Source organism: Grus americana, chromosome 16, assembly GCF_028858705.1.
Source record: "Grus americana isolate bGruAme1 chromosome 16, bGruAme1.mat, whole genome shotgun sequence".
Taxonomy (NCBI): domain Eukaryota; kingdom Metazoa; phylum Chordata; class Aves; order Gruiformes; family Gruidae; genus Grus; species Grus americana.
Genome location: NC_072867.1, coordinates 3,092,966 through 3,107,749, shown reverse-complemented (window position 1 = coordinate 3,107,749; position 14,784 = coordinate 3,092,966). Strand labels below are relative to the sequence as shown.

At 69.7% G+C, this 14,784-nt stretch overlaps 1 protein-coding gene across 7 annotated transcripts; it reads left to right on the top strand.

Annotated features, from left to right (window-relative positions):
- The first annotated feature begins 3,206 nt into the window (after positions 1–3,206).
- EMID1 (EMI domain containing 1) lies at positions 3,207–14,125 on the top strand. Of its 7 annotated transcripts, XR_008579508.1 has the most exons (17): positions 3,207–3,438; positions 5,836–5,949; positions 6,083–6,189; positions 8,295–8,381; positions 8,482–8,543; positions 8,694–8,820; positions 9,200–9,232; positions 9,327–9,425; positions 9,650–9,787; positions 10,055–10,141; positions 10,245–10,297; positions 10,400–10,453; positions 10,597–10,641; positions 10,720–10,764; positions 11,406–11,490; positions 12,333–12,423; positions 13,500–13,555. XR_008579508.1 is itself a non-coding variant. In XM_054844316.1 (16 exons), the coding sequence occupies exons 1-16, from the start codon at positions 3,296–3,298 to the stop codon at positions 13,628–13,630; spliced, it is 1,416 nt and encodes a 471-aa protein (XP_054700291.1). In that variant the 5' UTR covers positions 3,207–3,295; the 3' UTR covers positions 13,631–14,125. The 7 variants fall into 7 exon arrangements, 6 of the variants coding, with proteins under 6 accessions (XP_054700291.1, XP_054700296.1, XP_054700294.1 ...); XM_054844316.1 differs by lacking the exon at positions 11,406–11,490 and having other exon boundaries at positions 13,500–14,125; XM_054844319.1 differs by lacking the exon at positions 12,333–12,423 and having other exon boundaries at positions 3,208–3,438; positions 13,500–14,125.
- Positions 14,126–14,784: the final 659 nt, after the last annotated feature.

Here is a 14,784-nt window from a genome sequence, read left to right as displayed (position 1 = left end):
GCCATCAAGCAGGGGGTGGGCTTGGGAGAGGGGACCCCAGGACCAGGTGGGGGTCACTCAGGGGAGCTGTGGGGACAAGTCCTGTGCAGCCCGAGGCTGGGCCCCACATGCTCAGCTCTGGGCTGGGGACAGCCTGGGACAGCCATCAGGGAGCAGCGGGAGCAGGGCTGCCCCGCTTTGGGACACAGGATGGGGGACCCCAGTGCCTGCAGCCCCCCCCAAAGCCTCAGCCCCTGGCCTGCCAAAGCCAAGCAGGATCTGTCCCTCCAGCGCTAAGCCCTCACAGCACCCCAGCCCTGTCCTCACCGTGCATGGGGGAGCCCACCCAGACCTGCGGGGGAACACGTGCATCATCCGGTGCGATACCCGCCCGCCCCCACCCAAGGGCCCCTGCCGGACCCCGGGCGCCCGACCGCAGCCTTGTTTAGTCTGAGGAGGAGTGCGGGTGACCTTCGGCTCCTCCAAGCACCCACGAGGGTAAACAGCACGTCCTGGGCCCTGCGGCAAGGACACGGCGGGGGCCAGGCTGCCAGCGGTGCTGCGGGGGGGGGCGCGGAGGGGTTTGGGGACACCCCTGTTCTCTAACCACCAAGGGGGGCTGACAGGACTCCCCCTGGGGAGCCGGGGGGACAGGTCCCCCCAAGTGTGGGTACGTGCTTTGGGGGTGCATCCCCCCTGCCTGTGCTGTGCCAGCTCCCCACTCCCCCCACCCACCCAGAGGAAGGTGGCACCCATGGGTGGGGGGGGGGCCTTGTGGGAGCGCTCCCTCATCCGCTCCGGCGCAAAATCCTCCTGCCCCGCTTGGCCCCCCCCAGCCCGGCTCCAGGCCACCCGGGCTCTCCCCATGCCCGGGGGGGGGGGAGTCAGAGTGCGGCTCCCCCTTGCGCACCCCCACCCCACGGACGGGGGGCCCAGACACCCGGGTTCCCCGCTGGCTCCGTGGGAAGGGACACAGCGGGTCGGCAGATGAGCTGACAGCGACCACCCGGACGCCTGCGTCCCCCGTGTCGGCGGGGGGGTGGGGGGGTGGGTGCTGACAGCCTTGATCAGGGGGCTGAGGCCCCCACCCGCACCCCGAAAAGGAGCCAGGGGGGTCCTGGGGTGCTGCTGGTGCGAGGATGTGTCCCCAGACACGCACGCACACACACACACTCTGCCTGCAGGACCCCCCCACCCACACCCCCGGCAGGGACCACCCACGCACGCCCATGCACACACACACACACGGCCTCCTTGCACGCCCCAGCACAGAGACCACACACACACACACACACACACATGGAAGAGGCAGGCGGAAGAACAGCCGGAGACAGACAGACAGACAGCCAGACAGGCGGATGTACACACACCCAGGCTGTGTACACACACTGGGACACACACAGGCACAAACACACTTGCGTGTGCACAGAGACACATGGACCTACAGCACATCGCACACAGACGGGCACATGCGCACACAAGGACACACAGATGTGCACGCGCATGCACACACGAGTGTGTAATCATGCACACACAGATGCACACACATTTGTGTACCAATGCACACATACATGTGTACCCATGCATACCTTTACACACACACGTGTGTGCACATGCACACATGTGTACATGTGCACACACAGAAGCACACATATGTGTGAACCCGTGCACACACAGATGCACACACACATACCCATGCACACACATGTGTGTACTCACACATATACACAGGGATGCACACATGTGTGCCCATGCACACGCAAAAGCACACAGATGTGTGTACCCATGCACACACAGGGACGCACACACGTGTACCCGTGCACACGCGGAAGCACACACGTGTACCCGTGCACATACACGCACACACACAGAAGCACGCATGCCTGTGCACCCCTGCACAAGCATATGCACGCACACACAGACACACACACGCGTGTGTACCCACGCAGAGGCAGCGGAGGGGCTCACACTGGGGACACGCTCACTCACACGGGGACCAGGCCCCCCCTGGCCTCATCTCCACTGTCCCCCAAGCGGCCCCCCCGATCCTGCCCCCCTGGGCCGTGTGTGTGTCCATGTGTCTGCGTGTGTGTCCATGTGTCCGTGTGTCCATATGTGTCCATGTGTCCGTGTGTGTGTCCGTGTGTGTCCATGTGTCTGTGTGTGTGTCCGTGTGTCTGTGTGTCTGTGTGACCGTGTGTCCGTGTGTGTGTCTGTGCCCATGTCTGTGTGTCCGTGCCCATGTCCGTGTGTCTGTGTGTCCGTGTGTGTCCGTGTGTGTGTCTGTGTGTCTGTGTGTCCGTGTGTGTGTCCGTGTGTCTGTGTGTCCGTGTGTCTGTGCCCGTGTCCATGTGTTCGTGTGTCCGTGTGTGTCCATGTATCTGTGTGTGTGTCCGTGTGTCCGTGCCCGTGTCCGTGTGTCTGTGTGTCTGTGTGACCGTGTGTCCGTGTGTGTGTCTGTGCCCATGTCCGTGTGTCCGTGCCCGTGTCCGTGTGTCTGTGTGTCCGTGTGTGTCCGTGTGTGTGTCTGTGTGTCTGTGTGTCCGTGTGTCTGTGTGTCCATGTGTGTGTCCGTGTGTCTGTGTGTCCGTGTGTCTGTGCCCGTGTCCATGTGTTCGTGTGTCCGTGTGTGTCCATGTATCTGTGTGTGTGTCCGTGTGTCTGTGTGTGTGTCCGTGTGTCTGTGTGTCTGTGTGACCGTGTGTCCGTGTGTGTGTCTGTGCCCATGTCCGTGTGTCCGTGCCCGTGTCCATGTGTCTGTGTGTCCGTGTGTGTCCGTGTGTCTGTGCCCGTGTCCATGTGTTCATGTGTCCGTGTGTGTCCATGTATCTGTGTGTGTGTCCGTGTGTCTGTGTGTGTGTCCGTGTGTCCGTGTGTGTGTCCGTGTGCCTGTGCCCGTGTCCATGTGTTCGTGTGTCCGTGTGTGTCCATGTATCTGTGTGTGTGTCCGTGTGTCCATGTGTGTGTCCGTGTGCCTGTGCCCGTGTCCATGTGTCCATGTGTCCGTGTGTCCGTGTGTCCGTGTGTCCCCAGTTATGCCCCCCCCGCCCCCCCATGTCCGTGCCGGGACACCGACGCCGCCAGCGGGACCCCCGGGCCGGCGGGGCGGAAGGCGGGTGTGTGTGTGTGGGGGTGTGTGTGTGTGTGTGTGTGTGTGTGTGTGTGTGTGACGGACGGGGGGTCCCTCCTCCTCCTCGTCCATCCCTCCTCCTCCATCCCTCCTCCTCCTCCCCTCCCCCTCCGCCGCCCCGCTCGGTGCCGGTGCCGGTGCCGGTGCCCGGGCAGCGCCGCCCCACGCCGTGCCCAGCGGAGCGGTATGGCGGGCCGTGCCCGGGGGCCTTGCCGCCGCTGCCTGCCCCTGCCTGTACCCCTGGGGCTCTGCCTGTGCCTCTGCTGCCTGCTGCTGCCGCCCGCCGCCGGCTCCTGGAGCCCGGCCGTGCTGCAGCCCGCCGCCCGCAGGTACCGGCACCGGGGGGGGGCACCGGGGATGGAAGGAGGGGGGGGGGGCTCCGGTATGGGGAGTGGGAAGCACCGGGGAGATGGAGCGCAGGCACCGGGGAGGGGGAGTCCGGGTATGGGGGGGGCACCGGGTACGAAACGGGGGGGGCACCGGGGAGATGAGGATGCGGGCACCGGGAGCCGAGGGGGTACCGGGCTGCAGCGGGTACCGGGTGCGGGAGGCGGCGGGTACCAGGGGGGGCACCGGCTGCTGGGGACCGCAGGGCAGGGGCTGCTTGGTCTGTGCTGCTGGGGCTACTGGGGCTGGAAAGGCTGGGGGGCTGCTGGGGGCTGCAGGAGCTGGGGCTTACTGGGGGATACTGGGGCTAGCTGGACTTACTGGGGGGGGTACTGGGGCTAGCAGGACTTCCTGGGGCAAGCGTCAGCACTGGGGTTACGAGAGCTACCGGGGCTAGCGAGGTTCTGGGACATGCTGGGGCTACTGGGGCTACTGGGGCTGCGGGGGCTGCCTGGGCACACTGGGGCTACTGGGGCTACTGGGGCTGCGGGGGCTGCCTGAGCACACTGGGGCTACTGGGGCTGCCTGGGCACACTGGGGCTGCTGGGGCTGGTGTGCGGTGAGCGGCCCTGGCCCCAGGGTTCTGCTCATCCCCGGGAGATGGCAGGGGCTGGGGCACCCCGCTGCCCGGTTTGGGGGGGCTGCGGTCCCTGTCCCCACAGTGCCATGCCGTCCCGCCGGAGCGGCAGGCGGGGTGGGGGGGGGGTTGTTTACAGGAAATCTTTGGCTCTGGCCGTGTCTCCGGCACCGGATTGCCGGGACCTCCCGGTTCCGCTCGGGTCGGCGAGGCGACGGGCAGAAGCTGCCTCATTTCCCCTTCCCCTCCTGGCCAAGCCCAGGAAGCCCCCAGCACCTTGGCACCACCCTGCCGTGCCCGTCCCCCCCCCAGATCCCCCAGCCCAGCACCCACCACCCCGCTGTTGCCATTGGGGGGGCCCACAAGCCCCCGCCCCATCCCTCTCGTTGGGCTAACGCATCACTAGGGTCCCACGTGCCCAAGCCGGGGGGGGAGGTGGGGTTGGGGGGGGGGGGGCACGAAGCCAACGAGCTGGTTTTGGGAAGGGGGGTGGGATTTGGAGCCAACCCCGATGTGGGCTTCGCCCCAGGTGCACGCATGCCCTGGCAGCAGAGCCCGGGCCCGCTCGGTGCACGAGTGCCGGCCTGGCAGCGGGTGGGCCGGGTCAGGCCGGGCCATGCGAGCGCTCGCACGCCGATGCCCGCCAGCTCCTGCCCCGCTCCCCGGGAGGGCATTCCCAAACGTCCTCCCTCTGCCAGGCGGGAGGTGAAACGGGCCGGGACCCATCCCCATCCCCGCGGGCACCCGCCGCAGCTGGGGCTGGCACCGCTGCTGCATCCTCACCCCGAAACGGCGCGGCCGCTTCCCGACGCAGCGCTCGTGCCGTCCCCGTGTGCACGGGGAGCATCGCCCGGGAGCTGGTATCCCACCCGGGAGAACGATGCCAGGGGGCTGTCACCCTGGGTAGGGGGGGGCCGGAGGTGCCGCTGTCCCCCCACCCGCCCCAGCACCCCGCTTGGCATCGCGGGGCGGCAGCAGAAGCGTGGAGACAGCCCCGGCGGGCTCGGCGCTTTCGTGGCCCTGGCATGGCGCCCGCCTGGGACGCTGCCCGGCCGGAAAGCCCTGTGCCACCCTGCTGTGCCCCCCACACACACACACCCCCCCACCCCCCTGGCACCTCCCAGACAATTGTCCCCCCGCGGCGCCCACTCGTCCCCGCCGCCACCGCCTCCCTGCTTGCAGGGGCCGTGCAGCGCTGCGGCGGTCCCAAAAAGCTTGGGTTTTGACCCAAATTGCACAGCCTTGGAGTTTGGAGATGCCGAGGGTAGGGCGAGCCCTGCCTGCCACGGGGACGGGGGCGCTCGGCGCTGTGGCACTGGGAGGGGGGGTGTCCCCCTCTGCAGGGGGAAACTGAGGCTGGGGGGGGCTGCCTGGGGCAGGCAGGGTGGGCAGAGCCTGGCATGAGGAGCTGGCGGGGGGCAGGCGGGCGCCCAAAGAAAGGAGCCTTTGTGTGGGGTGGGCCGGGGGCGCAGGGGGGGGCTCCGGGCCCCGCTCCAGGCCAGCCGGCGCCAGCGCTGTGCCGGGCCGGGAATGCGGCAGGAATGCGGGGCCCCAGCTCCCCCCGGCGTGCCAGGGCAGCCCGTGCCCGAGAGGGTCCCCCACTGGCACCCCAAAAGCTGGGGGTGGGCATCTCCCGGGGCAATTTGGGGGGCAGAACCCCCTGGGATGGGGGGGAGGGATGGGACACAACACCCCAGGTGGCACCGCCAGCCCCGCAGCGTCCCCCGGGCAGGGCTGACGGTGCCAGCGGTTTCCCTTCCAGCAACTGGTGCTCCTACACGGTGACACGGACGGTGTCGTGCCACGTCCAGAACGGCACCTTCCTCCAGCGGGTCTTCCAGGGCTGCCGCTGGCCCCTGGCCTGCAGCGGGGGCAGGTGAGCGGTGCCACCCGCGTCCCCTGGGAGCAGGGCACCCGGCATCCCGCCCCAGCACCCTGGGGTGCTCCGCCACCCCCCTGGGGTTTCAGACCCGGGATGGGTCTGAAATCGCTGCCCCATTCTGTGCCAGCAGCTACCGCACCATCGTCCGGCCCATCTACAGGGTGACCTACAAGACGCTCACGGCGCTGGAGTGGAGGTGCTGCCCCGGGCACGCCGGGGCCAACTGCGAGGAAGGTGGGAGTCGGCACGGCTGTGGGAAGGGGCCTCATCCTGCCCCGGTGCTGGGCTTCTGGTCCTCTCCACAGTCGGGGTGGGGTGGTGTCACCCAGGGGCTGCGCCTGGGCTGGTCATCGGCATCGCTGCTGGGGATGGGCACGGTGGGGTGGGCTGGGTGGAGAGATGGACCCATGGGCGGATGTTTCTGTGGGTAGGTGGGCGGGTGGGTGGATGGATGGATGGAAGGATGGATGTTCCTTGTGGATGGATGGATGGATGGATGGATGGATGTTTCTGTGGGCAGATGGATGGATGGATGATGTTCCTGTGGGTGGGTGGATGGATGAATGTTCCTGTGACTGGATGGATGGATGGATGTTCCTCTGGGTGGGTGGATGGATGGATGGATGGATGGATGGATGGATGGATGGATGGATGGATGTTCCTGTGGGTGGGTGGGTGGATGGATGGATGGATGGATGGATGGATGGATGGATGGATGGATGTTCGTTCCTCTGGGTGGGTGGGTGGATGGGTGGGTGGATGTTCCTGTGGGTGGGTGGCTGTGCCCATGGATGGATGAATGGATAAGTGGATAGATGTCCAGCTGGATGTTCTTGTGTCAGTAGGTGGGTGGGTAGACGGAGAGAGATTCCTGTGGGTGGGTGGCTGCACAGACGGGCAGATGGCCTTGTGTTTGGCTGGCTGGGTGGGTGCTGGGGTGGGTGGGCAGATGGATGCCTGGCTGGCTGTGCCCGGGGGCGGGTAACTGGAAAGGTCGATAAATGGACGGGGTGGGGATGGCCGGATGGCCGTTCCTGTCTGGGTGGGTGCGTGGCTGTGGCCGTGCCCGGGGGGGGATGCCTGCCTGCCTGCCTGCCTGCCTGCCTGCCGTCCCTGTGCGCGGCCGGATGGCGGGTGGGCAGCTGCCTGCGCGTGGGTGGATGAATGGGTGCAAGGCTGTGCCATGCGTGGTGGGACGGGCGCTGCCGCCTCGGCAGCTGCTCCCCAGGCTGCCTCCTTACCGGGGGGGTGGGTGTCCTTGTCCCCATCGTCACCCTCATCCTCCTCCCTCCCTCTCCCCTGGGACCCCAGCTGTGGGTCCCAGCCCGGCCCCAGCTCTGTGGGGCACAGGGCGATCAGGGGCTGTAGGGGCAGCGGGTGGCACCCAGGGGTGGGTGCACCCTGGCGACAGCAGGGTGGCACCGAGGGTCTGCAGGACAGCGGCTGGCACGAGGGGCTCCGGAGCCAGCTGGGTGGCAGCAGCACGGGGGGAGGCGGGGGGTTCTTCCTCCTCCTCCTCCTCCTCCTCCTGCTCCGTGCGTGCTTGGCCGGGTGCCCCACATCTGGGCCCGCTTAGGGCGGCACTGGCTGTCCCCTGCAGCATGGCGGTGGCTGTGCCGGGGTGGGGTGGCAGCGCGGGGGGAGCGGGGGGGGGGGCCGTGATGCCGCCAGCTCTGCTCCAGACACCCCTTTCCTGCCGCGCTGGGTGGCCCCGAGCTGCTGTCCCCGGGGTCCCTTGGTGGGCACGAGGTGCTGGGCCCCCGCGATGGGTCGTGGATGTGGGCAGTGTCCCCAGGAATGTGGGCCCCCCCCCCCCCCAAAGCCCCCCCCAAGCCGGGGCTGGGGGGTCTCGCTGGGGGCCATAGGGGTGTTTGGGAGGGTGGGGTTCAGGATCAGGGAGGGTTTTGGGGGGGCCTGGCTCGGGGTTAGGGGGTCAGTTGGGGGGGATCTGGCGTGTGGTCATGGGTGGGTTTGGGTGGTCTGGCTCAGGGTTAGGGGGTGGGTTGGGGGGGCAACTGGTGGGTGGTCATGGCTGGGTTTGGGGGTGTCCAGTTCAGGACCACGGGTGGGTTTGGGGGGATCTGGCTGGTCACACGTGGGTTCAAGGGGGATCTGCCCTGGGGCCACGGGTGGGTTTGGGGTGCTGAGGCTCACCAGGAGCGAGGATGGAGCAGAAGCAGCAGGAGCCCCTGCAACGTCCCCCCCTATTTTGGGGTGAGGGGCAGCAGGCTTTCCCAGCCCCATGGCCCTTGGGGGGGGGTCTCCCACCAGAGGCAATGCATCGGGGAGGGGTGTCCCCTTCCTGACCCCCCCTTCCTGACCCCCCCTTCCCTCAGCAGAGGCTCATGCCTTCCTCGCCCTGCGGGATGCTGGGCGCCCCAGCACTGCCCCACGTCGACCCCCCCTGCGCCCCACGGCTTTCTCAGGTGGGTCCCCCCCCTTGCCACCACATGCTGCATCGGCATGGGCAAAGAGGGGTGGGTGCCCCCCACCCAACCACCTGTGCCCCCCGTTTTCTCCCCGCAGGGTGCCTGAACTGCAGCCGCGTCGGGGAGCTGACGGCCCGGCTCGCCACCCTCGAGGCGCAGGTGAACCCCCCAAAGTGCCACCGACCCCCAGTCTGGCCACCTCCCCGGCTCACCGTGCCACCCCTCGAGGGGCTCAGGAGCCCGTGGGCTGTCACTTTATGGTGTGTCCCCCCCTTGCTGTGGCACCCCAACCCTCCCATCTCTTTGCAGGTGGCCCGGCTGTCGGTGGCCGAGCCCCCCACCTCCCTGGCACCCAAAGGCAGCGCCCTGGGCAGGGGGCCGGAGACCGGGCAGCTCTGGGGGTCCCCGGCTGCCCGCGGGAGCCCTGGGGATGACGGTAAGGCAGGCAGCGCAGGCAGCTGCCCCACGTCCCCCCCAGCCACCCGCAGCCTGCGGCACCGGCGGTGGCAATGCCCGGGAAGAGTACCCGGGTGTTCTCAATATTTGGGGGGGGGGCACCTGGCAGAACCCCTCGTGGAGCCCCTCACCTTGGGGGGACAAGGCTGCAGTCCCACCCCCGCTGTCCTTGGGGGACAGTGGTGACATTGAGCCACATGTGGGGACGAGGCCAGCTCTGGGGAGGGTCTGAAGGGCTTTTGCCCCCCCCCCATCCAGTGCTTTGGTTTGGGGCAGGGTGGGGGCACCAGCGTGGGGCTGCTGCCCTTGGGGTGCTCCCCCCCACCCCCCCGCACCGATGCTTTGCCCACCCGCACCAGGGGCGCAGCAGGGAGCCGTGCCGGGGCACGACGGTAGGTGGGGACCGGGCGTGGGTGGGGGGCACCCGCCGAGGGGCTGTCCGTGGGGTCCCCGGGGTGCTCCCCTGAGCGTGCTGCTCGGCTGCAGGGACACCCGGCGTGCGGGGGCCCTCCGGCCCCAAGGGAGACGCAGGAGGACGGGGACCGTCGGGCATTCCGGGGGTGAAGGGGCCAATGGGGCCACCAGGTAAGGGGGGACGGGGTGTCTTGCCGCGGGGGGGGGGTGGTCCCAGCCTGGTCCCCAGCTCTGGCTGAGCACCCCCTCTCCTGGCAGGCAGATTTCGGGGGCCGGGGGGGAGAATGTCGGTGCAGCGATTTTGGGGCTCGGAAGGGCTCCAGCACCACCCAGCTTAGGGCATCGGGAGTTTAACAGGCACCCCCCAGTCTTCACCCTCCTCTTCCTCCCTGCAGGTCCCCCTGGCCCCCCAGGACCACCCGGCCGGGATGGAGCCAGGGGCCTCCCTGGAGAGAAGGGGTTACCCGGGCCCCCCGGCCCCCCAGGCCCCCCTGCCCCCGTGGGGCCAGCGATACCCCGCGTAGCCGAGCCCAGTAAGGAGGGGCTGGGGTGGGGGGGCTGGGGTGCTGGTGGGGGTCCCCTCCCCGGGCTGACCCCCAGGATGGGGCTGAGGGGAGGGTGCTGTACCATGACAGAGCATCCCTGCCCCGGTGATGGGGCTGAGGGGTCCGGGGGGGGGCAGGGGGGGCGGGAGCATCGCCTGGGCTGGGGGCGGCATGGCCGGATCCTGCCCGGCTGGGCGGTGCTGGGAGCCCCGGGGGGGTCTGGCCCCTGCCCACCACCCATGCTCTCCCCCCCAGGGGACCCGCTCCTCTCCAACACCTTCACTGACACCGCCGGGGGCATCGTGGGTCCCGCCGGACCCCCCGGACCCATGGGGCCGATGGGTGAGTGCCCCCCCCCCCACTTCCCTACCCCCCCCCAGCACTCTCGGGGGGTGCAGCAGTGTGGGGCCAGGGCCGGGCTGAGCTGTGCCCCCTCTCCTCGCAGGTCCCCCCGGCCCCCCGGGTCCCATCGGGCCACCCGGCCCCCCAGGACCTGACGTAAGTGCTGGGAGCAGCGGGGTGGGGGGCACGGGAGGGGCTGAGCCCCCCCAGACACCCCCCCGCCCCGTGGCTGATGGCACCCGTCTTGTCCTTGCGCAGGGTAGAGCTGGGGCACCCGGAGCTGCCGGCCCCCCCGGGGAGAAGGGAGACAGGGTGAGTCCTCGCCAGCCCAGCGGTGACACGAGTTGGGGAGGTCTCAGCTTGGGGGGGTGGGGGTGTCTGCCAGCCTCTCCTGCAGTGGGGGGTCCGGCCATGCCCCCCCCCCAATGCTGACAGGCTCTTCCCCCCCCCCGCAGGGTCCCCAGGGCCACCCGGGCAGCCGCGGCCAGGACGGGGCACAGGTACGTCGGTGGGTCAGGCCCCCCCGGGGTGCAGCCCCCCGTGCCCCCCCCGCCACCCCTCTCCTTTCTGTGTTTCAGGGCGAGCCGGGCCCCAGGGGCGAGCCGGGCGAGAAGGGCGCTTGGGTGAGTGGCGGGTGGCACCGGGGACGGGAGTGGGGACACAGCTACTGACGGGGGGTCCGGCCAGGGGGGCGGTGATGGGTATGGGGGGGACCCCCAGCCCCCTCCCCTGCTCCCCCCCCCCGGTCTCATCCCTGGGACCCCAATGACGGCGCGGGGGTCCCCAGTGCTGCCCAGTGCCACGGCTCATCCCCAGGACCCCCGCGGTGGCATAGGGGCTCCCGGCTGTGCCCACGTCCCGTCCCTGGGACCCCGGTGATGGAACGGGGGTCCCCGGCTGTGCTTGTGTCGTGTGTCCCCCCCCCCAGATTCTGGAGCAGGGGGGTACCACTGCCGCATGGGGCCCCCTCCCATGGTGGGGGGGTCACACCAGCATGACCGTCCCCGTCCCCCCCTCACTGCAGCTGGGCGATGGGGTGCAGAACCAGCCCCCCCGGAACCCCCAGCACGGGGGGGGGGCACAGGGCGGGATCACCCCCCCCCCCAGGGTACCCCCACTCCTTCCCCGGTGTCGCAGTGAGTCGGGGGTGCCGGGAGGTGGGGGGGTACCCACGTCCCCTCTGTGCCCCCCCCTCCAGGGGAGGCGGCCCGGGGCTATGTGGGGGTCCGGCCCCCCCCTCACCCCGTCCCTCTCTTCTCCCCAGGGGGAGGGTTTGCACCAGCTCCGTGAGGCGCTGAAGATTTTAGCGGAGAGGGTTTTAATCTTGGAAACAATGATTGGGCTCTATGGTGAGTAGGGGGGGGCCAGCCCGGGCCGTGGGAGGGGACGGGGACCCCCCGGGGTGGCCCCCACTCCATGGAGTGGCCCCCATCCCCGCCGGCAGGTCCCCAGGTCCCCATGACATCACGGTGACCCTCGGCTCGCCAGGGCTCAGGCACGGGGGCAAGGCATTGGCCCCCCCGGCTGTGGTGTGATGTCATCAGCCGTGCACGATGTCATCACCCACACTGTGGCATCATGGCCAGCGCCGGGGACCACTGCTCGTAGGGCGAGGGCCACCGGGGCACCCCCCCGCCTGCACCCACGGCTGGGCACCCCCATTACAGTCTCTGTCTTGGGGACAAGCTGGTGGTCCCCCAGGCAGGTTGGGGACGTGTGTGTGTCCCCCCCCACCCCGACGTGTGCGGGGGCTGGGCGTGCTGGGGGCTGGCAGAGGGAGCACCCCGCTGGGACCTGCCCGGGCAGGGGACACCCGTGTCCCCATCGGAACGCTGCCGGGGACATCGAGGCAGCCGCGGCTGCTGTGGGGTCAGCGCAAGGGACCCCCTGCCCCCCCGGCCCTGTGGGGATGGGGGAGCCCCTCGCATCCCCCCGGGGCCACGGGAGCCCCCGGCACCCCTCTGAGACCGGGGGGAGCACCCTCCTGGGAGACCTGGCACCCCCCACCCATTGCACCGGCACCCCCCGCCCCCCCCCGCCAGGGCTGCACCCGTGCTATGCCACCCGCGCCGTGCTATGCCACCCGCGCCGCGTCACCCGCGCCGTGCCGTGCCACCCGTGCCGTGCCCCCCGTGCCGTGCCCGCTGCGGGGCGAACGCGTGCTCTGCTCTGCTCTCTCACTCTCCCCCAGGCCAGTAGCTTCCAAACCCTCCTGCGGCAGCAGGCCCGGCTGGAGGTCCTGGCTAGAAGGGTCACCTTGCTGGAAGCCATCATCTGGCCAGGTAACCGCGCCGCCTTCCCTCCTCCCCTCCCCGCATGAGCTGGGCGCGCCGCGGCCCCCCCTGGGAGCGGGCATGGAGCACCGGGGGCTGGAGCTCCTGGGAGCAGGTCCCTGGAGCCCTCCAGAGCCAAGGGAGACCGTGGAGGTCCTCTTGGATTGAGACAGACAGCCATGGAGGTCCTCTTGGATTGAGAGAGACAGCCATGGAGGTCCTCTTGGGCCAAGGGAGACCACGGAGGTCCTCTTGGATTGAGAGAGACAACCACGGAGGTCCTCTTGGATTGAGAGAGACAACCACGGAGGTCCTCTTGGATTGAGAGAGACAACCATGGAGGTCCTCTTGGATTGAGAGAGACAACCATGGAGGTCCTCTTGGGCCAAGGGAGACCATGGAGGTCCTCTTGGATTGAGAGAGACAACCACGGAGGTCCTGTTGGATTGAGAGAGACCCTGAAGCTCCCCAAGGTGCACGGGAGCATCTGGAGCCCCTTTCAAACCAAGGGAGGTCATGGAGACTCTCTTGGTCCAAGAGAAATCCTGGAGCTCCTTGGCCCAAGGGAGCCCCCGGAGCCCCCCCAGAGCCAGGGGCAGACCCATGGAGCCCCTCTTGGGCCAAGGGAACCCCGGAGCTCCCCAAGGATGGAGGGAGCCCCTGGACCTCCCCTTGGCCCAAGGGAGACCCCGGTGCCCGGTGCGTGCCGTGCCAGGGTGCCCAGCGGGGGGGTGGCGGGTGCCCCCCCCCCTTTCCCCTCCCTCTGCCTCCACTTTGCAGCTATGCTTTCCTGCAGGGGGGACCCCAGGTCTCGGGGTGCCAACGGGGGTGCCAGGCAGGGGTGCCAGCCGGGGGGTCCTTGTGTGTGTGTGTCCCCCTCCCCGGTCCCAGCGGGGGAGGTCCCTGGGCGCAGCCGGAGCCGTGGGGCTCAACGCTGCCGCCTGGCCGGAGAGCAGCAGAACCCATTTCTGGGGGGCAGGGGACCCCCCGCCCACAGCACCCAATGTCGGGGTGACTTTTGGGGGGGGGGGCAGTTCTGACATCCCCCCGCCGCCTGATGCCTCTCTCCTTTCCCCCCCCCACAGAACCAGAGCCCGGCTCGGGCAGCGGCCCCCCCGGCACGGCGGTGCCCGGACACCCCCGCGGCAAGCGTGGCAGCAGCCAGCCCCCCTACCGCATCGTGGCCCCCCACCAGCGGCCCCCCGGCAAGCAGTGACGGAGCCTGGGGGGGGCGGGTGGGGAGGAGACCACCCACCGTCACCCCCCCCACCCTGCGCCCACCGCCGCGCCGGTACAGGCAGGAGCATCGTCCCTGGGGGGGGGTGGGGGTGGGCAGGATAGGGGTCACCCCCCTGCGTCCCCCCCGGCCCCGCAGGGCATTTGGTGCTAGCCGGTGGCACGGCACCGGCCCCCCGCCCCCCGCCACGCTTTGCCCCCCCCATCGCTGCTGCTTGAACCCCCGCTCTGAGGGTGGGGGGCAAAGGGGTGCTGTGGCCCCCCCCACCCCTTTTCTGCCCGCACCCCAACGTGCAGCTCTGGGGGTGCTTCATTCCCTCCCCAGCCCGAGCCCCCCTGGCCACCCCTGTGCTGGTGAAGGGGCTCTGGGGGGGGCCGGCCGTGGGACCCCCCCCCGCGTGGGGACCCCCCTGCTCCGCGCGCTTCATCTCGCTGCTTTGGGACCCCCGAGGTCATTAAACGCCTCCTGAACCCGCGTCCTGCGGCGGCGTCGCTCAGCGCCCTGGGGACCCCTGGGGTGAAGCTGCACCCGTGGGTGGGGGTGGGTGCTGCCGCGGGGATGTGGGCGGCTGGAGTGGGAGTGGGACGGCGGGACGGGGGTGGGGTCCCTCGGGGAGACCCTGGGGCTGCTGGGGGGTGGGACGGGGTGGGGGACCCAGGGGACACATGGCTGTGCTGTGCCACCCGTGGGACACCCACCCACCCACTCAACGCCACCCACGGGACACCCACCCACACCATGCCACCCGTGGGACACCCACCCATGCGACTCCACGCCACTCCTGGGACACCCACCCACACCATGCCACCCATGGAACACCCACCCACCCACTCCACGCCACCTGTGGGACACCCACCCGTGCCACGCAGGCGTCGCAGGACACGCCGCAGCCCCCCGTCACCCACTGGGGCGCAGGAGGGTGCCCACGGGCAGGGCCCGCAGGCAGCAGCAGGCAGGCAGGGTGGGGATGGGTGCTGGGGAGGGGCACACGGGGGGCGGCAGCTGCTGGGGACGGGGCCACCCCTGGGGGCCACCCCTGGCCTCATGAGCCAACACCGCCAGCAGCGCAGTGGGTGACATCACTCCATCACGCTCACATCGCGACGTCGCATGGGCAGCGTGTAATGCCAGGC